The sequence below is a fragment of the Meleagris gallopavo genome, chromosome 2 (assembly GCF_905368555.1).
Source record: "Meleagris gallopavo chromosome 2, MGAL_WU_HG_1.1, whole genome shotgun sequence".
NCBI lineage: Eukaryota > Metazoa > Chordata > Aves > Galliformes > Phasianidae > Meleagris > Meleagris gallopavo.
In genome coordinates, this window is record NC_139405.1 from 65,106,566 (window position 1) to 65,126,053 (window position 19,488).

A 19,488-nucleotide genomic window follows, 5' to 3' on the forward strand; every position below is an offset into this window, starting at 1 on the left:
ATGGTCAGAGATCTGAGGCTGCTATAGGAAAAGATAGGGCCTCCTTCTCTGGCCCTGGTAAGGAAGAATGTGTCGTGAGCTTACCCAGTATGTTGCTGTTTATTTTCAAGCAGGTTCTTGGGTTTGTTTTCAAAAATCAGCTTTTGAGTAGTGAACTTAATTTGATCCTCATCATAAGTAGGTTTGAAGGAGACCTGTGCTCATAAGTGTGCTAATACCTGTCTTTCTCCTTCCTCCCATAGGATTTTAGATAATGGGCTGTGTGCAATGTAAGGACAAAGAGGCAACAAAACTGACTGACGAGAGGGATGGGAGTTTAACACAAAGCTCAGGCTACCGCTATGGCACAGATCCCACGCCACAGCACTATCCAAGCTTTGGTGTGACTTCAATTCCAAACTACAACAACTTCCATGCCACGGGAGGCCAAGGACTGACAGTGTTTGGTGGAGTCAATTCCTCCTCTCATACAGGGACACTACGTACAAGAGGAGGAACGGGTGAGTTTCAAAGTCTTGTTTTGCTGCACTTGTTAAGTATCAATCACATTATCATGCCAGGGTCACAGCTGTCTTGGCATGCTTTGGGAAAAAGTTACCTCATTAATTACTGCAAAGATTGCAGTTGGAATGGAGCTGGGTCTTCATCGCTACCCTTGCAAGCTGCAGATGGTATTTCACTTGGGGGATGAGAAATTATGTATACATGTCCAACTGACTACTTCATCCCTCTATCAGGGAATGGAAAGTGTGGTCTAAGCCACCTCAAGAGGTTAATAAGAAACTCTTCATGTAGATATGTCTACACTCCCTTCAAAACCTCCTTGCCTATTTGAAATGTTTGCATTGTGTGTGGCCACCAAACCAAGAGGACTGCTACCTCTACAAACTGAAGGAGGTGGTATGCCCACTGGCTGCATAAAAACACAAGGATTAGCAGGAGGTGATACCAAGAGGCTTCAGTTTATTTTGCTCCTCAACAATTGAAATGGTCTACATTCGGCTTAGTCACCTGGCCTCCTGAAGCTCCTTTCCCTTCTGTTTTTGGTGTTGAAATGTAACTCACTTATCTTCCTCTTCAGGTGTAACTCTTTTTGTGGCGCTTTATGACTATGAAGCAAGAACAGAAGATGACTTAAGTTTTCACAAAGGAGAAAAATTTCAAATTCTTAACAGCTCGTAAGTTTTAGGCTTGGAAATAAGCTTTTTAATATTTTGAAATTTACAATGTTGACAATTATATTTATCTTCCTACATTATTTGTAAAATACAATGTTGGACATTCAAGATATGTAGAGATTTTATTCTGCTTATTTACTTGCCTTTGCTTTTAAAGTGCTTTATTTTAGAGAAACAAAAACTCAACCGCATGCAGCTTTACTTCAAAAATAAACATTTGTTACATGTTCAGAACTGAGAGTACCAGTTGTGAGCTTTACCAGAAGTAATAGAAATTCTACAAGATTGTACTAGCACTTTCTACAAGCTGATGCAAGTGTCTCTGCACAGGAACAAGCTAAAAACCAATTCACAAAGGAGAAATTGCACAGACTTGCATGTCAACATAGGTTTAAAAGCCATAGTTCTTTTAAAGTAGGTGATATATTCTGAGCTTGCTAGTTAGTGAAATGAAAACGCATCACTGTACAGTTGCATTTTGCATGAAAGCCACATTTTCATCCTGGAAATCGTCAACTTAAAATTAATTTTATTAACTGTCCAGAGGAAAAAAAAAAATCCCAAAGCAATTTAAAAATAACATCTGAAAATTACTGTGCTATTGACCTATATCAGAACATCTTGTAATTTTTGGCTCAGAACTTAAATTTGAAGGCTAAGTATTACATTCAGTATTGCTACCATGTATAGGCAGAAATGGGTTAACCCCCAAATATGTAGTTTTTAGAGGCTTTTTGATATTTTTCTCATTTTTATTTCTTATACTGTGTGACAGTGAGGCAAGCTCATCCCTGGTGTAGTTCCTGTTCATTTTAATAGAACAACTCCAAGGTTGGAGTTGGTTCAATGTGAATTAAAGTTAAAAAATAATAATTTTAAATCAGGTAATTCTGTGGAATATTTCATGAAGCCAAGGAGCTGAAGAGCTTTGATGTAGATGAAAGCACAGAAACTTCAGTTACAACTTGTAGAGAGAGGAGCAGTTTAAAAACCTCTCTACTTTTAAATTACCCCTTGGAAAAAAATTCTTTTTTAACCTATTATCCCTTTTTTTTCATGTTGCCTGCTGCTTTCCCAATGTTATGTGAACTGTGCCATAACTTGAAATGAGCAGATAATGCATGCATTATAAATTCTTTACACGTACCAGTTGATGAAACTAGGGGGTGCTCACAGGGACTTGTGATGCAATGACACTTGGAGTCAGTGGGACAGAGAGATTGCAGGTCGTTGCAGTGCAGGCATTTTGATGCAAGTAGTTACTGCCTGGAGGAAGGTTACTTAAGAGAAAAAAAAAAATTAAAAAAAAAAAAAATCAAGCACTACTGACTTTCCTGTAGGGATTTAGAAGCTCAGCTCCCAGCTCAGCCTACTCTGCTTATAACCACTGGACCTAATCATGCCTATGGAGTACTGACAGCAAGGCTGGGAATCTCTAGAGGACAGTTTTCTGTGAGAATGCTTCATCTCTTCACTTCTATCAGAAACAACATGAAAGCAGCCCATTTTTTTAGAGTGCCCTTTCTGCTTGCAACCAGGAAGCACAAAAGTGCACTAAACCAGTTTTTCAGGAATTTTTAAAGGGGTCGGGTTTTTCATAACTCTGAACAAATGAAATTTGATTTGTGCTTTGGGTGAAAAGTTCAGGTCAGCAAGACCTGAACAGAGGCATACAGAGGGTATCCCTGCTTTTCTGGTGCTTTTCTGGAGTGGTTTGGAGCAGAGACTGACTTTAGAGCCCAGAAACACCCCACTATCACCATCTCCACTGCCACTCTTGCACGCCGTACTCTGACTAGCTCCATTGAGTAGTCTTCTCCTAACCTGGGTTTGTCAGGTGGGTGTCTAAAATTAGGAGCTGTGAAAAAAAGATAGTATTCTTCCTCCTTTCTGGCAGTGCTTTGAGAGATTTTAGGTTTCCCTGCCAAAGCAGAGAGGGGTGTTCTTGTTGTTCTGATGTAGGGCACGTCTTTTTCCCTCCCTAGATACGATGAGATACCTCCATCTAGTGGACTGTCTGTGCAGTAAGGAAAAGAGCTAGTGATGATGGTACAGTTCTGCTGGCTGTTTCTAACTGCTGTGAAGGAGCTGGACTGTTTGTCAACCATCATATGGCATAATCTCTCAGAAATCAACTACAGCAGCATATGGTAGTAGTGTTAGCACTTCAGCTGGAAAAGTTAGGAACATAAACAGGGCCATTTGCCTGACATGCTAATGCACATAATATGTATTAAAATGGTGACAGCTGCCAGCATCTAGAAAAGTTAGTTCTTATTCACTTTTTGAGCTGTAGAATTGAAAACATTATTTTTTGATCCATCACAACTGTTTTCTAGTTGTTTTCCATATTCTTTCAAGCTGTTAGAGAAAGTGGAGTTGAAAATGAAAAGTAAGAGCTCACCTTCACACAGCCTTTCCTGCCTACTTCTAATAGCCCAGTCAGTGTGATTTCTGTGACTGCTTGCTTACTGAAGAGGCTGAATGTGACAGAGTGACAGAGAGAGAAACTGAGAATTAGCTTCTAAGCAGTCCAGAAATAGAAAAGAGAATGTTTGTTCTAGCAGTAGGAGTTAGACTTTAGTGAATCTAGTGCTGAGAACTAAATACAAAGTGCTAAATTCTAAATCATTGCGTCCTATAAAATGCTAAGCAATTAACATCTGTTAAAGCTGGGAGTTCTACAACAATGTGCAGTGTCTGAAGGACAGTTCTGTATCTGACTGTAGACACAGTTATCTGACAAAAACTGATGTTGAGCCCCATGGAGTAGTGCCATAAGATTGTCCTGCATGGACTCCTTAATACTGAAGTGTCGTAGAAGGATTTGGGGCTGTACCTATTCAAAAATGCAGCTAAGTCCTTTGCTAATTAAGATATCTCCACCAGGTGACCAAGAGAAGGAACCAAAAAGATGAAGTGAATCTTTAAAGACAGTCTAAAATTCCATGCTCATAGACATTTTTTGATGTCTTGGAGTTTCAGATGGATTATGCTTGTGGAAGTTTGAATGCCATGTTAGAATCAGCAGTGAATGTGACAGAGTTCCATTTGGCAGTTTTCCTATAAGCTCTCTCAAGGCTCTGCATTAGAATAATTGCTACGGAGACAGTTTTCAATATTCTAGTCCAAATTCAACCATAACCAAACCTGCCATTATGCTCCATTCAGAAGCTGTGTTACTAATCACTGCTGAAATAATAATAGGTGCAAAGAAATATGTAGATTTTTGTGGTTGAGATGCAAGCGGTTCTCTCCAAAGTATACCCTGATACAGAGAGGAGCTGCTAAGAGTTCTACTACCTGCCAGTTCTGTTAGCAGTCATATCACTGTCCATACAACTCTTGTCTCTCTCTCACTTTTCCTCACCTTTCTTTCTGCAGGGAAGGAGACTGGTGGGAGGCTCGGTCCCTGACAACAGGCGAAACTGGTTACATTCCCAGTAATTATGTGGCTCCGGTCGATTCCATCCAAGCAGAGGAGTATGTTTTCTTTTTACCATAAAGACCCATTAGTGCTGTTTTAGAGGGGATTTGAGCTTGTTTTGATGGATTACAGTGATTTTTCAAATGCCTTACATTATTTTTATTTCAGTTCTTGACTGCACTGATAAATAATTAGGTAATTAGTAACAAAAGAAGCACAAGCTCAGTGTTTTTTCAATGTCAAAACAGAGGAAGAAAACCTTAAGGAATGCTGGTCTGTTTCCTTTATTCAAGTATCGACTAATTTCAAGAGAAATATGCCCTCACTTTTCCTGAAAGAATTTGCAAAAATGTTTGGAGTCAATTAGTGTGCAGACTGTCTCTTAAACATTTTATCAACAAATACCTTCCAAGAGGTTGAAAGCCTACTAAGCATACAGTAGGCAGCATAATGAGACATTTCTATGCAAAAAAATAGAGTGATGTGTGTATCCATATTATTTCCAGTGTCAAAGTTACGTTGGAGTATCTCACGTGTCTGCATATGGCAGTGGCTTGTGGGCATCTATATGTCATCTGAATCAGTTCCGCAGAAGGCCATGGGCTCTACTATTGTGCTACTGCATTCTGTACCCTTGGTTACTTTGTCTGTAGCTCACTGACATTTTTCTGATAACTTAGTTGTAAGGATACCAAGTATCATCATCTGGAATAGCTTTGTCTTACTTGTTTGTGAAACTCCAACCAACCAACCAACCAAAAAAAAAAAAAAAAACCAAACCAAAACCAAAGCAAAAACAAAAAAAAAAAAAACATCAGAAAAACTATGAATTAATTGTGGCAGGAAGAAAAAGGTATTGAAACTGTGAAAGTCTTAGAGAACCACAGTAAAATGGTTACATCTGGTCCTTCTGCTGAGGTTTTATAGCTGCACTGTGCAAAAAATATTGAATGCTGAACTGTCACTTTGTAAGCTAAATATATAGTTTATAGAAATATCTATAAAAATACCGTTCTTCATCAGCAGTACATTTTTCTGATCTCTTCCTTGCCCATTCCTTCCCCACACCAAGTCTTACTGTTTATCCAAATCTGGCCTTTGTCATAAGACACTGAACAAGCATTCTCAGCATGCGCTCATTATAGGCTTCATGCATGTGCTACTGTACAACATATGCAGCATCTACTCCTCAGATCTGTCTCTTTACTGCCCCACCACAATAAAAGTACGACCAGCGGCTGAAAAACGACACAGTACAGCCATGGTGGTTGAATGCTCTTGAGTAACTATGGTATCCACAAATAATCTACCGTGTCTGAGCTCTATGACACTACCTAGTAATCCTATATAGCATTTTTCTTACTATTTCCAACTATTTCCCTAAGGTGGTACTTTGGCAAACTTGGCCGAAAAGATGCTGAGAGGCAGCTGTTGTCATTTGGAAACCCAAGAGGTACCTTCCTGATCCGGGAAAGTGAAACTACCAAAGGTAGGCTGGCCAAAGGTTTTCTGACTATGAATGTGATGACATGTGAGGGAAAAAAAATCATGCTAAGTTTGTAAAATACTGTGTCCGGTGCTAAAAGGTAGAGAAAATGTCATGTTGCAAGTATGTGTGCTAGGGAATTAGATGTCTGGAAAATTCCCAAGTTATAGAGTGAGTGCTTGAAGCAGAGAGCAACCCAAGAACATCTCATGCCAAGTTAAACCCATGGCACCTGCAGTTTAAGTCATGCTCAGGCAGGTGCTCTGCTGCCACACTCTGAATGTCGTGCTGCCTCTCTGGCCACCTCCACAGTGATGTTGGGTGGACGTAGGTCCCTCAGAACAGTGCTGTGGGGCTTCAGGAAGAAGGGCTCCTGGTGTCCAGATTCAGGTCCAGACAGAGTCAGAGAACAGACAGACTAGGAATAGACGATGGGATTCAGCAGTGTAGTCTGGGGAAAACTGCTGCTTCCTTCAAAACAAGCAGAATGTCTGGATCTTCTTGGCGACAAGATGTAAGGCACAGTGTGTGAGGAAGGAAGGTACTGGTTATTATTTTGGGAAGATCAGGATTTGTTGTCATTATTCCCCCTCTAAATTGCTGAACCCCCGGGGGGGGTAGGGGGGGGGAGGAAAAGAAGAAAAAAAGAAGAAGATGCAGCAGTTTTAAATTCATAGATTAACAGCAGGAAAACCTGAAAGTATTTCTAATTAATACATTCAGAAAGTATTGAACTGTGTACGTTCTGATGAATTCAAGTGGAAGGATGAGCTCTCCTCCTCTCCTCTAAAAATATTGGATGTGTTCCTGTTTTCTTGGTGGGTGTTATCATTCCTTTTACATTTTGTTTGTGAGGCCTGTCAACATCTTCTTCAAAATTTCCAATGTATGGAAAGATCTCTCTAACTCATACAACCATTGAGGAGAAAACATGCAACTAACTGAAAAAAAAAAAAAAAAACTTGGCCAATTCTCAATTAACCAGCAGCTGTGGAAAGCATAAGTCACTAGAATTAAGTTCTGAAGTCTAACAATAGCTCATGTAATTAAAGCACTGAGTTGTCAGTGCTTTGATCTGAGCACACTTCATCAGCTAGTGTTAGTATGCAAGGCAATTGGAGTCACAGCTGGAAAAGGACTTAAGGAAGCACCACTTCCCCCTCCTCTCTGTCTGACTTAGTTTCAGGTGCTGCATTCTGTCACCTAAAGGTGTCAGTTTTAGCATTTTGCCTCCTGCAGTCACTGAACTCCTTCACTACCTAATGCTGAGGACTGTTAATGATACAAAACTGGCATTGACAGACTGTTGTTTCAGGCGGCTGACGTCCCATCCTGCCACTCCACAGCTTCACCATTCCTTATGCAGCAGTGAGGCACTAGAACTAAGACATGATCTAACTTGCTCTTTTTCTGCAAATAGCCTCCACCTGTCTGTTTTCAACAGCAGTTGTTGTGTATGTGAGGAGCAGGGCTTCATTCCACTCCGTGCTGAGTTGAAGACTTCTCTAATACAGGCATGGATCCTAAAAACAGACACAACATTGCTTCTCTATACCATGTTATAGTTTAGTCTGTTTTGTCTTTTTTTACAGTAATAGGGGATATGTTTTGCGAAACTGCTTACGTATCTAAGTCAGGATTTTTCCTAGAGCTTTTACTGAGGCACAAAAGCACTGAGGAAATGGAATAATCCATCCATCATGGCTGGGCTTATAGCAGAATATCAGCTTATACCTGAATTTCTCTGCATTAAAGCTTAAAGCTTTCTATATCTTCAGCCACTGGAAGAAACACAGCATGGATATTTATTGTCATGCCTGTTTCCCTTCTCATCTTTGTGGTGCATATGTTTTTAAAAGAGAAAAAAGAAAGCCTGCTGTTCACAGGAGAAAAAAAATCAGCTGGGAGGAGTGCATGGCACGTTCTCCAGTGAGTGTTCTCGATGCCCCAGCTAGTCATTGTGGGCTTCAGGCAGGAATTGTTTGGTGACCTAGAATTGTCCCTTCTGCTTTAAATTATAACAAAATAAAATTAATCAGAATCATGTTAAAAGTATCATCGTGGTTGACTTCAGCATAAATTTAACCTCCCTTCATCATGATCGCCTTCTCTCCTTACTTCCAAAATAAATCAGAGTTGACTTTCTGTCTCCCTCAGTGCCTCACTACCCAGATAATTCATCAGCTCTTGTCTGTATAATCCTTCACCTGGTTTCAATCTCCACCCTCAAATGCTGTCTGGCTTTAGGTTCACTTTTTTTAAAGTTCATTAGTGTGATATATTGTAATGTATTTCTAGCCATATTTTTACTATGCATATCTTTTATACTTTAATCTATCAGCGGATAATAATAGTCTAAATAACCAATAGTCTAAATAAGTGAATAATAAACTCTACCTTGGTTCTTGTTTTTGTCCAAATTTGAATTAAGTTACCAGTCATGCAATTTGATCTGAGGTCAGCGGAGGTCCACAAAGGGCCACCCACGCAGATCTAGTTGCAGACCTGGAGCCAAAGATTGTTTACTTTTTCCTAAAGAATCTAAAATAGCGACCAGATAGACAGAGAGTGTGACTAAGAAAATACAGCTGCTGCTGTATTTGTGGATGAAAACTCACAAATGCAGAGGTGGAGAACACTGCCTGTAAGATTTTGACAGTAGGCTGACAGTGCGTAAGTAGCAGTGTTGGTAGAAGGCATGCACAAAATTAGCTTGCAGATCCCCAAAAGCTTTGAACTCCTAGCTTGGAGTAATGTAATTACTCAGTGGGAGAATCTCCTCAGAAAAACAACCTAAACAGAAGGTATTTTTCTACATTTAAAAATAAGATCCCTGCTACTTCTCCCAAGGTTTCCCATTCACATAGAACAGAATCATTTCTGTAAGTGCTGACTCTTTCCTCCTGTTTAGAGGATAAACAGTAGAGAATTTGAGACGTCCTTGGAGTCAGAGTGGAGTTTTGTTCCCTACTGCTGCTGCATTCACTGGTGAGCCATTTACCGGTGTGACTTCTTGCAGTTTAACGTGGTGAGAATGATTTTAGAATCCCATAAAACTTCCTCCTGGGGAGACATCCAAGGAAGATATTTTTTATCAGGAATCTCAACCATGTAATTATAGGAACTTTTAAAAACTATATCTGGAGATGATTCTACAGGATGTGAATCTGTCATATGCACTGAGAAGTACTGTGATTTGGATAAGCAGCAGTCATGCCATCAGAGCTGTAGGAAATCATTCCACCTTCCAGGCTATCCAGAATTGTCTGCTAGTGATTTTTCTTCCCTGCCCTTAGCTGAAATGATTACTAGTGCAAGCAGCCCAAACTTCAGAAGGACTTTCCTGAGACCTCTGCAGCTGCCATCTATCTATGTATTTTTATTCTAATCTCTGATTTACCTTTGAGTAAACACAGTATCCATCTGAATGCTGAGTAGAGATGTTACTTCTTCACTACATTTGAAATGGCTTGGGTTTTGCTCTGAAAATTGTATTATGCTGTAAAGTGAGGCTTCGCCTTTGGAACTGTTAAGAAACAACATGTGGGTGTCACTGTTACCTAGAGTAGGACAGTGCTTCGCATTAAGACACTGGAATGTGCAGATATCTATGCTGCTGGCCCAGCTCCCCTTACAGTAAGTGAGAGCTGGGGTTCAGTTCAGTTGCCCATAACTGCAGGCACTTATTGTTCAAACCTGCCTCAGTATTTACAGAGCTGTAGCAGTCATGGAAACTGGGCTGGGATTCAGCTGCCTGAATAGAACCTTTGCTAGGAGTATGTAAATCAAGCCCATAGCACACCTGCAAACAGCTCCTGCTACACCTGAAAGCAAATCCAGCCCCTAAACTGACGTTTCTTTACCTGACTATGAGCACTTAGAGCCATTTGAAATGCCTGCAGGGTGTCTGCATGGAATGGACAAATGTGGAAAAAACTGCTACCAAGTGCAATGTTCTGGGGCATTTCACATGGCACTTAACCCCTGTCTTTGGGCATCCGAATCCCACCAGTAAGCTCTAAAGCTCCAGCATGGATTTGGGAAATGAAACGTGCAATTCTTGAAGATCTTTTAGTGCACAGTGCTAGCGTAGTACAACCTTCTTAAGACTGTAATGTGCAAAGTATTGCTGTTCAGTGTTTGAGATCCATCTGGGTAACAACAGTTCCTGTACATAAAGTCACTGTCAGTGCTTCCTATGAAAATCTTGACATTTACCACCTACTGGCATTTACCTAAAGGACGGTATTTGCAGTGTAACCTGGCACTTAAATGGGAAAAGTCAATATAACAACCTGAAGCCCTAAATGTTAAAATATGAGTTTTCATTTGCATGGAAGTCTTGTATTCTTTCTAGAAGAGCACAAAAGGGACACAGTGTGAAGACTGGAATTTCTATGATGCCACCTTTATTGTGTTAGAGTCACTTGTTCTTTTTCAGAGTACAAGAGGCATTTTTGAAGCAATTTCTGTTTCCTTTTATAAAAGATGATCAGCAATCCAAAATTTGTGTCCAAAAGCTACTTAATTTTTTTCTCCTTTCCTTGCAACAGGTGCCTATTCCCTGTCTATTCGTGACTGGGACGATATGAAAGGAGATCATGTCAAACATTATAAGATTCGTAAACTTGACAATGGTGGATATTATATCACAACTCGGGCACAATTTGAAACTCTTCAACAGCTGGTTCAGCATTATTCAGGTAACTTTCCAGATAACACATAGCACTCTTAATTACTTTAAAACAAGTGTTTGCTGCTGAGCTGAGGGATGGGTGAGATGCCCTGAAGAGTCGTTTGAGCTATGTCTTCTGCTTGTTGTAATGTATCTTCCATTATCCCTTTCCCATTACAGTTATAAATGGTTTTGAGCACTGTTCACAGCCTACAATGGCTGAACTTTTAAAAGCTAGCACTCTGCTGAGGTAAAGGTTTTGGCCATTCTCCTTTTTCTAAGCAAACAGAATTACTGAATTTGACTTGCATATCTCAAAACATGAATTCCCTGTGCACAGGCAAGGGCTATATGGACCTTTTTGCAAAGCAGTACTCCTAATAAATAAATGGGAAATTGCATTGTGGAATTCAGTCATTTAATGTAATGACTGAAAGTTTTGTGTGTACTACCTGACTGAAATTTTCCCATTGAATTTCTGTTCAATGTGCAGAGTGTTACCATTTAAATCTTTATTGGTCTACTTTTAAAAATAAATATGGCATGTTGGGTGTCTCTTTATTCATACTGTTTGTGTCCACCCACCAGTCTCTTCCTTTTTTCTTTTTTTTTCCAGTTCCTTTGACTAAAATGTCGTATAAACTATTCAATCCAAATGTGCATCCTGCTGTCATTGGGAATTGGTATACAATAGCTACAAGTTAAAAATCCCCAAACTTCTTTATAAGCCCACTGATTCTTACATAGAAGATTGTCATGTTTCTCAGCTTGGTCATTTTTGAAGCAGAAGTTTTTATTTAAAATTATTATTTTTATATTTCCTTACTTTAGCTTTTCATAATAATAAAAGGTGACCCCAAATGCTCACTGCTCAAAAGCTTCTCATAAATTTTACTTGGGAAATCAACTTCTTTGTGGGATTTTTTTTTTCTGTATTCTTTGTTTTCTGTCTGCTGTATTCTTATGCTATTCATACTACACATCTGGCTGTCTTCTCCACCCAGTTTCTGATGGGTGTATGCTGCCTGGGAGAATTTCTAGTTGTTTCTGGTGACTCTACATTCAACTAAGCTTAATAATATATAGAAATTCAAATTAAAACTGACACTTTTCAACCACCCCATACAAACTCTAGTATATGTCAACTTTTAGTTGTCTGTGTTCAAATTATTTGGATTATGTATTTCCCACACACAGATGCACAGGCTGCAGAGATCTGGAAGCTGTCATTTCTGTGCAGCACAGATAATGATCAGTGTGATCCATGCAGGGTAGCTCACAAGGGCATAGTACAGATACACCTCGCAGAGGTTTCACTTGCTGCCCCCATGTAACCCATGCGCAGCCCCAGCTCACTTGAAACATAAACACTGCCTCTAACTGCCTGCTCAGCACTCTGGATTCAGCAAGGTAGACTTGTGAGTGCCTAGATTTACTTCGAGGGAGTATTCAACATTGCCCAAATGACTCTGTAAAGATAATCGTGGTTCCTAAGGAACGACTGCTGAAGCTATACATCAATGCCTCCACAGTAGGACAGGTATACTCTGCACTCTCCCCTTCAGCCTTCATCCTATCACCACTGGAGGACCCCTGCCGTCTAGCCAGACTATCCGAGTGGACAGAGTGCAGCCTGGCCTTGTGCAGGCTGTTCTTTGTTAGGAGCTGGAAGTACCAAAAGCTTTGCACAGACACAGCCCTCACAGAACTCTAGTAACAGCACACTTGTACTTGGAGCATTCCCAAACTGTAAGCCTTTCAAAAATAAGTATTGTTCTTGTGCATGCAGTCCGGGCTTACAGGTTGGCCAACATGCCAAGTTCGTTGTTGGTTTGTTGGTTTTTTTTTTTCAATTAAAGAAAAAGGAGGTCTTGAAAACCTCTAATTCCTTTCTGCACCTATCCAAACTCATAAGAAAGCTTTCCAGATACTGTCTGTATTTTTGAGTAATCTCTACCTTAATATTCTATTGGAACTGTCTTGGAATAAGACATACCAGTTGATCAGTTCATCTTCCCTGTTATGTGGTCGTTGCCATCTGGATACAGGAAACACGTCAAGATACATATCAGGGTGTCTGTAGGGACTTATGCACTATCCCACAACATCCAAGCTGAGGAGATAGTGCTTGGTGTTTTGGTGATTGCCCAACCTACAATGCTGAAACAAGCTTTTCACCTGCCCAGAAAGAAATACTGTACACGAGAATAAGGATTAGATTTGGGTGTGAAATACAGTATCAGTAACCCCTATTGTTCTGCTCTGCTGCACCTGTTTTAAGATACATAGCCAGCTTTGTATCATAGTCTATTTTGTGCCACATAGTATAATACACAACAATATGGCCTTACATATGTATATACATATATATAGATATATATACACACACATACATATATATAAAAATGTTTTTTCTCTGGCTAAAATGTTTTTTTACTTTTGTCACAGTTCAGTCTTCCATGAAGCTTTGCAAGAAATGAGTATAATGAATCTGCTCCAAACAATGGAGGGCTGGTCACATACACTAATAAAAGTCTGCTTGATAAAGAATGAGAGGAAAAAAGTTCCGGAGGATACCTAGAATAATATCTTCTCACAAAGCAGAATATAGGAAATACTTTTTCAGAGGATACATTAAAAATACTGCACAAAATATGCCAAATTTTCATTGATATGATTCTCAGAAAAAAATGAATCTTTTCTGTGTTTCTTTTCCTCAGTTCAGGAGCAAGTCAGTTTGTGAATTACTGATTTTTTAACAAAGTGACACTTTTCTATACTATACTAGTTACTTACAAAGCTATTTTAATGCAGCACTGTGGGAAAAGGGAAATCCTGAGTCCGCAAGAGAAACCATTGATGGTCACCTTCAAAGGCAGGCTGTGGAAGCAGAAACTAAAATATTTCCTGTTCTGTCTCAAATGAATATGTTTCAGTGTTCAATTTCTAATCTTCCAGGATGCTTTGTGGTATGCAACTAACAGCTGTTGTGAGTAGCATTGTTTTTATGCTTACTGTTTTTGTTTCATGTCACACTTTTTTTTCTTTCCTCTTCTTTGCTGTTGGCTTCACTTCTGGCTCCATCAGAGAGAGCTGCAGGTCTTTGCTGCCGCTTAGTAGTCCCCTGTCATAAAGGAATGCCAAGGCTTACTGATCTGTCTGTCAAAACCAAAGATGTCTGGGAAATTCCACGAGAATCCCTACAGTTGATCAAGAGACTGGGAAATGGGCAGTTTGGGGAAGTATGGATGGGTATGGAGCAAAATAATTATTCTAAAATAGCTCTTTGTGTGGGGATTGCAAGATGGAAGGTGAAGTGTAGGACATACAAAGCTCAAATTGTTAGGAGAAATACCTTTGGAATAGCGTCTTTAGCTTTGAAATTCTTCAATCTTGAACTCTCACTTTAATTGATGGCAAAAGAAAACTGAAATTTTGTGTTTCCTTGGAAGGCTTCAATTTTGACAAATTACCAGCCTCTTACTAATAAATAAAGGTCCACATAGCAACCTACTAATTATATCAGTGAGCCTTTTTCTGCAAGCTAACAAGAAAGTCTTTGCCTTCAGTATCCAAAAATCAGTGTTTGCAAATGAACTTTAATGCAGCACTGAAAGAGAAGTCACCTTCCATCTTTCTCAATGCATGCATAATTTTGGATTATAAGTGTGTTTTTTTTATTAATTTCCTCTCCTATAGAGAAAGCTGATGGTTTGTGTTTTAACTTAACTGTGATTGCTACGAATAATACCCCACAAACTGTTGGATTGGCTAAAGATGCATGGGAAGTTGCACGTGATTCATTATTTCTGGAACAGAAGCTTGGTCAGGGCTGTTTCGCTGAAGTGTGGCGTGGTAAGGCAGAGAATATATTTTGCTTTGGATGGATCTTTTAAGGCCCTCTTGGCTGAAATAGACATTTCAAGTAGAAATCTTAAAGCTAAAAGATCAGAATAGCATGAAATATTGGTTTATGTCACTCAAACAGACCTAAATGCAGTAATCTTTGTGGAAATTCCTTTCATTTACACACACACTGATATGAGACTTTAGGGCTTTAAATTTCATTACTTGCACTGATTTTATTTGACTGGCTATACAGGTGTCAGGTTTTAAAACAGAAGTGATGCTAAACTTGTGAAGCAGAATGGCTAACCAGAAATTAATCTCACACGATGTTTTTCTTTCCTCGTATGTTCTAGCATTGATGGGGTCAAACCCTGCAAATGCTTCCATCCCCTCTTCCAATTTTAAAGCAAAGTATCAGCGAGCTAATACTTTCAAGCTAGCTTTCCCATGCATCCACTTCATTAATTGTTTTGAAATTTGTGTCTGCATCACAGAAGCCTGTGACTCGATATAGAGACCAGGGACAATAGTGTCAAGACTTGCCCAGCCCAGCTGAACCCACACTTTGAAGTCCAGAAATACTGACATTTTCCAAATCCACTGACATTGTTTTCTGCCCATTTGCCAGCTTTACTTAATACTCCCTTCTACATGGGCCTCATTCTTTTAATGACTACAAAACAATAGTAATTAAAAAAATATATAACTCTTATTATAGATGTAGCATTTAAACACAATATAGTGGCCGTTTAATGAGAGGTGGGCTCAATTTTTGTGCCAAATTGCACTCTGTTTAGCATCTTAGAATATTTCATTCAAATGAAGAATCACCATATGTTGCTTACTTTACTTCACATTGGTGGAGGAGTGTGGTCATTCTTTTTGTTGCAGTGACACAAAGAATGTAAAACCAAAATAACCAGTGGGCTCTCCTGGGCTCTTGCAGCTGTTTTCCGTTTCAAGACTACAGCAAGGAGCATGGCAGCAAGTCTCTGAAATTTATAGAATGCAGTTGACCTATTGAAAAAAAAAAAAAAAGAAAAGAAAAGAAAAAGAAAAAAAACACAGCCAACTGTGTTTTATATTAGCATCCCCAGATAACTGCAGTTTCACTTCCTTGTTTTCCATCTTGAATACCTGTTAGACTTTCAAGTTGATGTTAATACTTAGTGGTCACCTTTTATGTGCCATAGATCTTAAACTGTTAAAATAAGCTAAAGCAGCAAATGCAATTTAGAAAAAAATCAACGATGAGAAATAAAGTGCCAAGTACCAATACCAAATATCTGTCAGATATGGGAAAATGTTATTACAGTTGTGACATTATTTTTCTTAATATATAGTAAAAATATGTTAACAGCCGTGAAGTATTACTGAATTGGAACATATTAACACAGTAAAAATGATAAAAAATGCATTAAGTGGTAGCTAACCACCTGCAGGAGGAGTTCAGAGGAAGGTCTCCGCTAATGAAAGTTAGCTAATTTTCTATGAGATATAAAAATATCAAAGCAAAACAAGAAAATGTAACAATTCAAACTGAAATCTGGATGGGAGAATAAGTTAACCCTTTTTATTTAATTTTCTTTTTTTAACAACTGAATATGTTTGGAAAAATATTTAAAATACAACTACTGAAAGCATTTCGTGGTAATAGAATGAAGCTCAGGTTTTTTTTATCAAGACAAAACAAACAAATACACAGTTAATCTCATGAACACGCCAGGTAAAATCGTAGTGTATGAATGTCAGTAACAAAAACCCTTGTTTCCATGAGGCTCGGTTTCCACCACAGTTTGTATAACTGATGGCACTTCTGCAAGTGACAGAGACTGTTCTGCAGGTCTGTGTCTCAGTGTCTCCCTACAGGACATGCTTCATCTCACTCATTGGAAAAGATTTTGGCAGCTCTGCTTGAAATCAGAAGGTGAAACTGCATCCTTCTTAGCTTGCACATTAGCACTACTGAAGCAAAGCCTTGCTTCAGCTGTACTTTGAAGGACTGGGTGAAACCAGGAGCTCAGGAGCCTGCCTTAGGTGCTCAGGACTTTACTCCAGCATTAGCAGTGGTCACAGCACTTGGCAGTGAGCTGGCAGAAGTAAAAAAACAAACTTGCACTGCACACTTTTGGCTAATACGCATCTCAAAACCTCCTTAAGCAATACAGTGTGTTGCTGCAGGAGTGGTCAAGAAAATGAAAAGCAGCATTCAGAGCAGCTCCCCCACCTCTTCTCCCCTGCCTCCTGAATGTCCCCTAGGTGAGACAGCAGCTGAGAGCTGACTGCACAGAAAGCAACCTAGCTCATTTAAGCCTGGCAGGCTGCAAAAGGCTCACAATCAGGGTGTTTTGTATTAGTCTGCCCCTGTACGGGGGCTGAGCCAGTAACTGATTGTTGATGTGCTTTTAACAAATACATGTTAACTATATTTTAGCCCAAATATTCAATGTACTGTGTACACCTTCTGCTATTTTCATGCTCATGTGCAGAGGAGTAGATTTTACCTGGTGCTATTAATATCTGAAGTCACATAGTGTTGTTCTCCTGCCTTGTGAAACAGCAGCTTCCCATCAACAGATCACATTCTATATGGGATCTTTGAGATCCAGACTGAAAGATGCACTGTCATAGTGCTATGTAGAGAACTGACGAGGAAAGTCTGGACTGCTTGTAGCTGCATTAAAAAAGAAATACTTTTCAAGATATTTTTAAATTAGCATTTACTATTTTTAAGAAGCATTTACCATTGCTTCTATTCCATTTGGCTCCTGTTACCATAGTACTGTGTCAGTGAATTTATCAGCAAAGAGAGACAAGAATTTTTCTGAACAGGCATAGTTCTGTGCGTGTCTGTCAGCTCCAAAAGACTGCATGAAAACACATAGCTGACACACCTGGACTTCTGCCAGCTGACAGAGCAAGCTGCTGGGGATCCTGCACCTCTGGGGCTGGTGGCTGCAGCCCTTTCCGCAGGCTCCTGGTAGCTCAGATCCATGTCAGCCTTGCCTCTGAAGCAAGCTTCTGGGAAGCCTGGTCCAGGAACTACCAGAACTACTTTTCTTTGCTATCTGTCCTGCCCCCCAAGGAAATCCCATCTCTATTCAGGGCCTTGTGCAGGCTTCTGGGGTCCAGAGCCAGGTGCTTGCCCTTCCATGCCCTCACCCCATGGCACTGCACTCCAGCAGTTCTGACCTATACATCTTTTTGGTTCTCCCTGTCCCAGGGCTGGTGTGAGGCTCAAGGAGCACCCAGCCCCTTGGGAGCAGCTCTGGCATGTCTGCAGCCCTGCTGCCTGCTGTGAGGTGCTGCAGAGGGGCTGGGAGGTGGGGTGAGGGGAGCAGGAGCCTCTGAGTTTTCAGTCAGCAGCTGCTGGGCTTCCAGGAGTGAGGAGGAGAAGAACAAAGACTCATTTTGGTTTGGAAACAGGCCCGTGTTTCTGAAATGAAATTGATTCAGAATTTGTTGCTTGGGAATTTTTCTTATATATATTTTTTCCTGTAATTCAGGAAAAAAAAAAAAAAGTTAAAATGTCTTGCAAATGGAAAGTTCTGGCTTTAGCCAGTTCTGTTATCCAAATCTATGAGTGGAACCGTGTTGTTGTCTGGAGTCATTACTTGTTAAGAGGGACATGCATACAGATAGATTTCAGCAATCCCGAGTTTCTTACTCAGAGGAGGTTTCAGTGGACACCACTGGAAGCATTGTCTGAGTAAGGCGTGAGAGATCATGCCCCAGTGCCAGTGGGAGTATTATTTTTTTGTATAACCAAAAAAGACTAAAATATGAGGGAGGCATGAGAGGAAAACAAATGGAAAGGCAAAATATGAAACCACACTTGCAAAAGTAGTATTGTGTCCTTGCCAGCTTACTCCTCCGTTACATTAGATATCGGTCAGAAAAATGAATAGAAGCTGTTCAATCTTACTATGTGTCTGTGCTTTTAGGTACATGGAATGGAAATACTAAAGTGGCTATCAAGACTCTGAAGCCTGGCACTATGTCTCCAGAATCATTCTTGGAGGAAGCCCAAATCATGAAGAAGCTAAAACATGACAAACTGGTCCAGCTTTATGCTGTGGTGTCTGAAGAACCCATCTATATTGTCACAGAGTACATGAGCAAAGGTGAAGCTAGAGCTGCTGCCATTGATTGCAATACATTTTTTTTATGAAGCTCAGAGGGAGGTGCAGTGTGATGCCTGAACAGTGTGTGAGGAAGGAAAGGGTGAACACGAAGCTAAATTCACTTCTGGCTTCAGGAAAACTGTCATTCAACTGCATAGGACTGAAAGCCTAAAATCACCTAGATACACAAGCAAGAAACACATTAAGAAAATTTGTGCTAGATTCTTTTCACTTTCCTGTTCTCCTTCCACTTCTCCTTCCCCTTCCCTTCCACCTCCTCTCTTCTCTTTTTCTTTAAGCTACCTAACTGGTAACAATGTAGTAAAACCAGAAAAAGAAAACGTTTAGCTCCATCAGATCTCCAGCAGGGGTGCTGAGAGCAGGGCAAAAAATCTGCTTGTTTTGGAAAAGCAAAGAAACCAAATAGGAAACGTAAGTTCTCACAGGGAAGTTTCATTGTACATTGGAGAATACACTGAAATTTTCAGTACATTTTTTCAGTCTATTTGGAGTTGATTTTTATTTTCCTGGCAGGTGCCTGCCCACCTCCCTCCTCAGGGGCATCCAAGCACTGACTAACTCACATTTTAATCATATGTCTCAATGACAAGCATGTGCTTTTTCCTTTTAAAAAAAACAACTTCTCAAAAATCTTCTGAAATACATGGTTTATTTTGGCTTAGTTTACTAGTTTTTACTGTGCCATTTTATGTTTGGTTCTGAGCTTGAGGCTCAGGATTTATCAGGGG

General features: G+C 39.9%; 1 protein-coding gene across 6 annotated transcripts in view; it reads left to right on the forward strand.

The window, feature by feature from the left end:
* Positions 1-19,488, forward strand: part of FYN (FYN proto-oncogene, Src family tyrosine kinase) — a 130,558-nt gene that overhangs the window by 90,149 nt on the left and 20,921 nt on the right. For 4 of the 6 annotated variants that reach the window (XM_085217465.1, XM_085217462.1, XM_085217464.1 and 1 more), the window contains 7 exons: positions 243-500; positions 1,082-1,178; positions 4,563-4,661; positions 5,991-6,094; positions 10,645-10,794; positions 13,854-14,018; positions 18,560-18,739. In XM_085217465.1, coding sequence (XP_085073591.1) covers positions 254-500; positions 1,082-1,178; positions 4,563-4,661; positions 5,991-6,094; positions 10,645-10,794; positions 13,854-14,018; positions 18,560-18,739 — 1,042 coding nt within the window. In that variant the 5' untranslated portion in view covers positions 243-253. Of the gene's footprint in view, positions 1-242; positions 501-1,081; positions 1,179-4,562; positions 4,662-5,990; positions 6,095-10,644; positions 10,795-13,853; positions 14,019-14,465; positions 14,622-18,559; positions 18,740-19,488 lie in introns of all 6 variants that reach the window. The other 2 variants (XM_085217466.1, XM_085217467.1) reach the window with 2 other exon arrangements.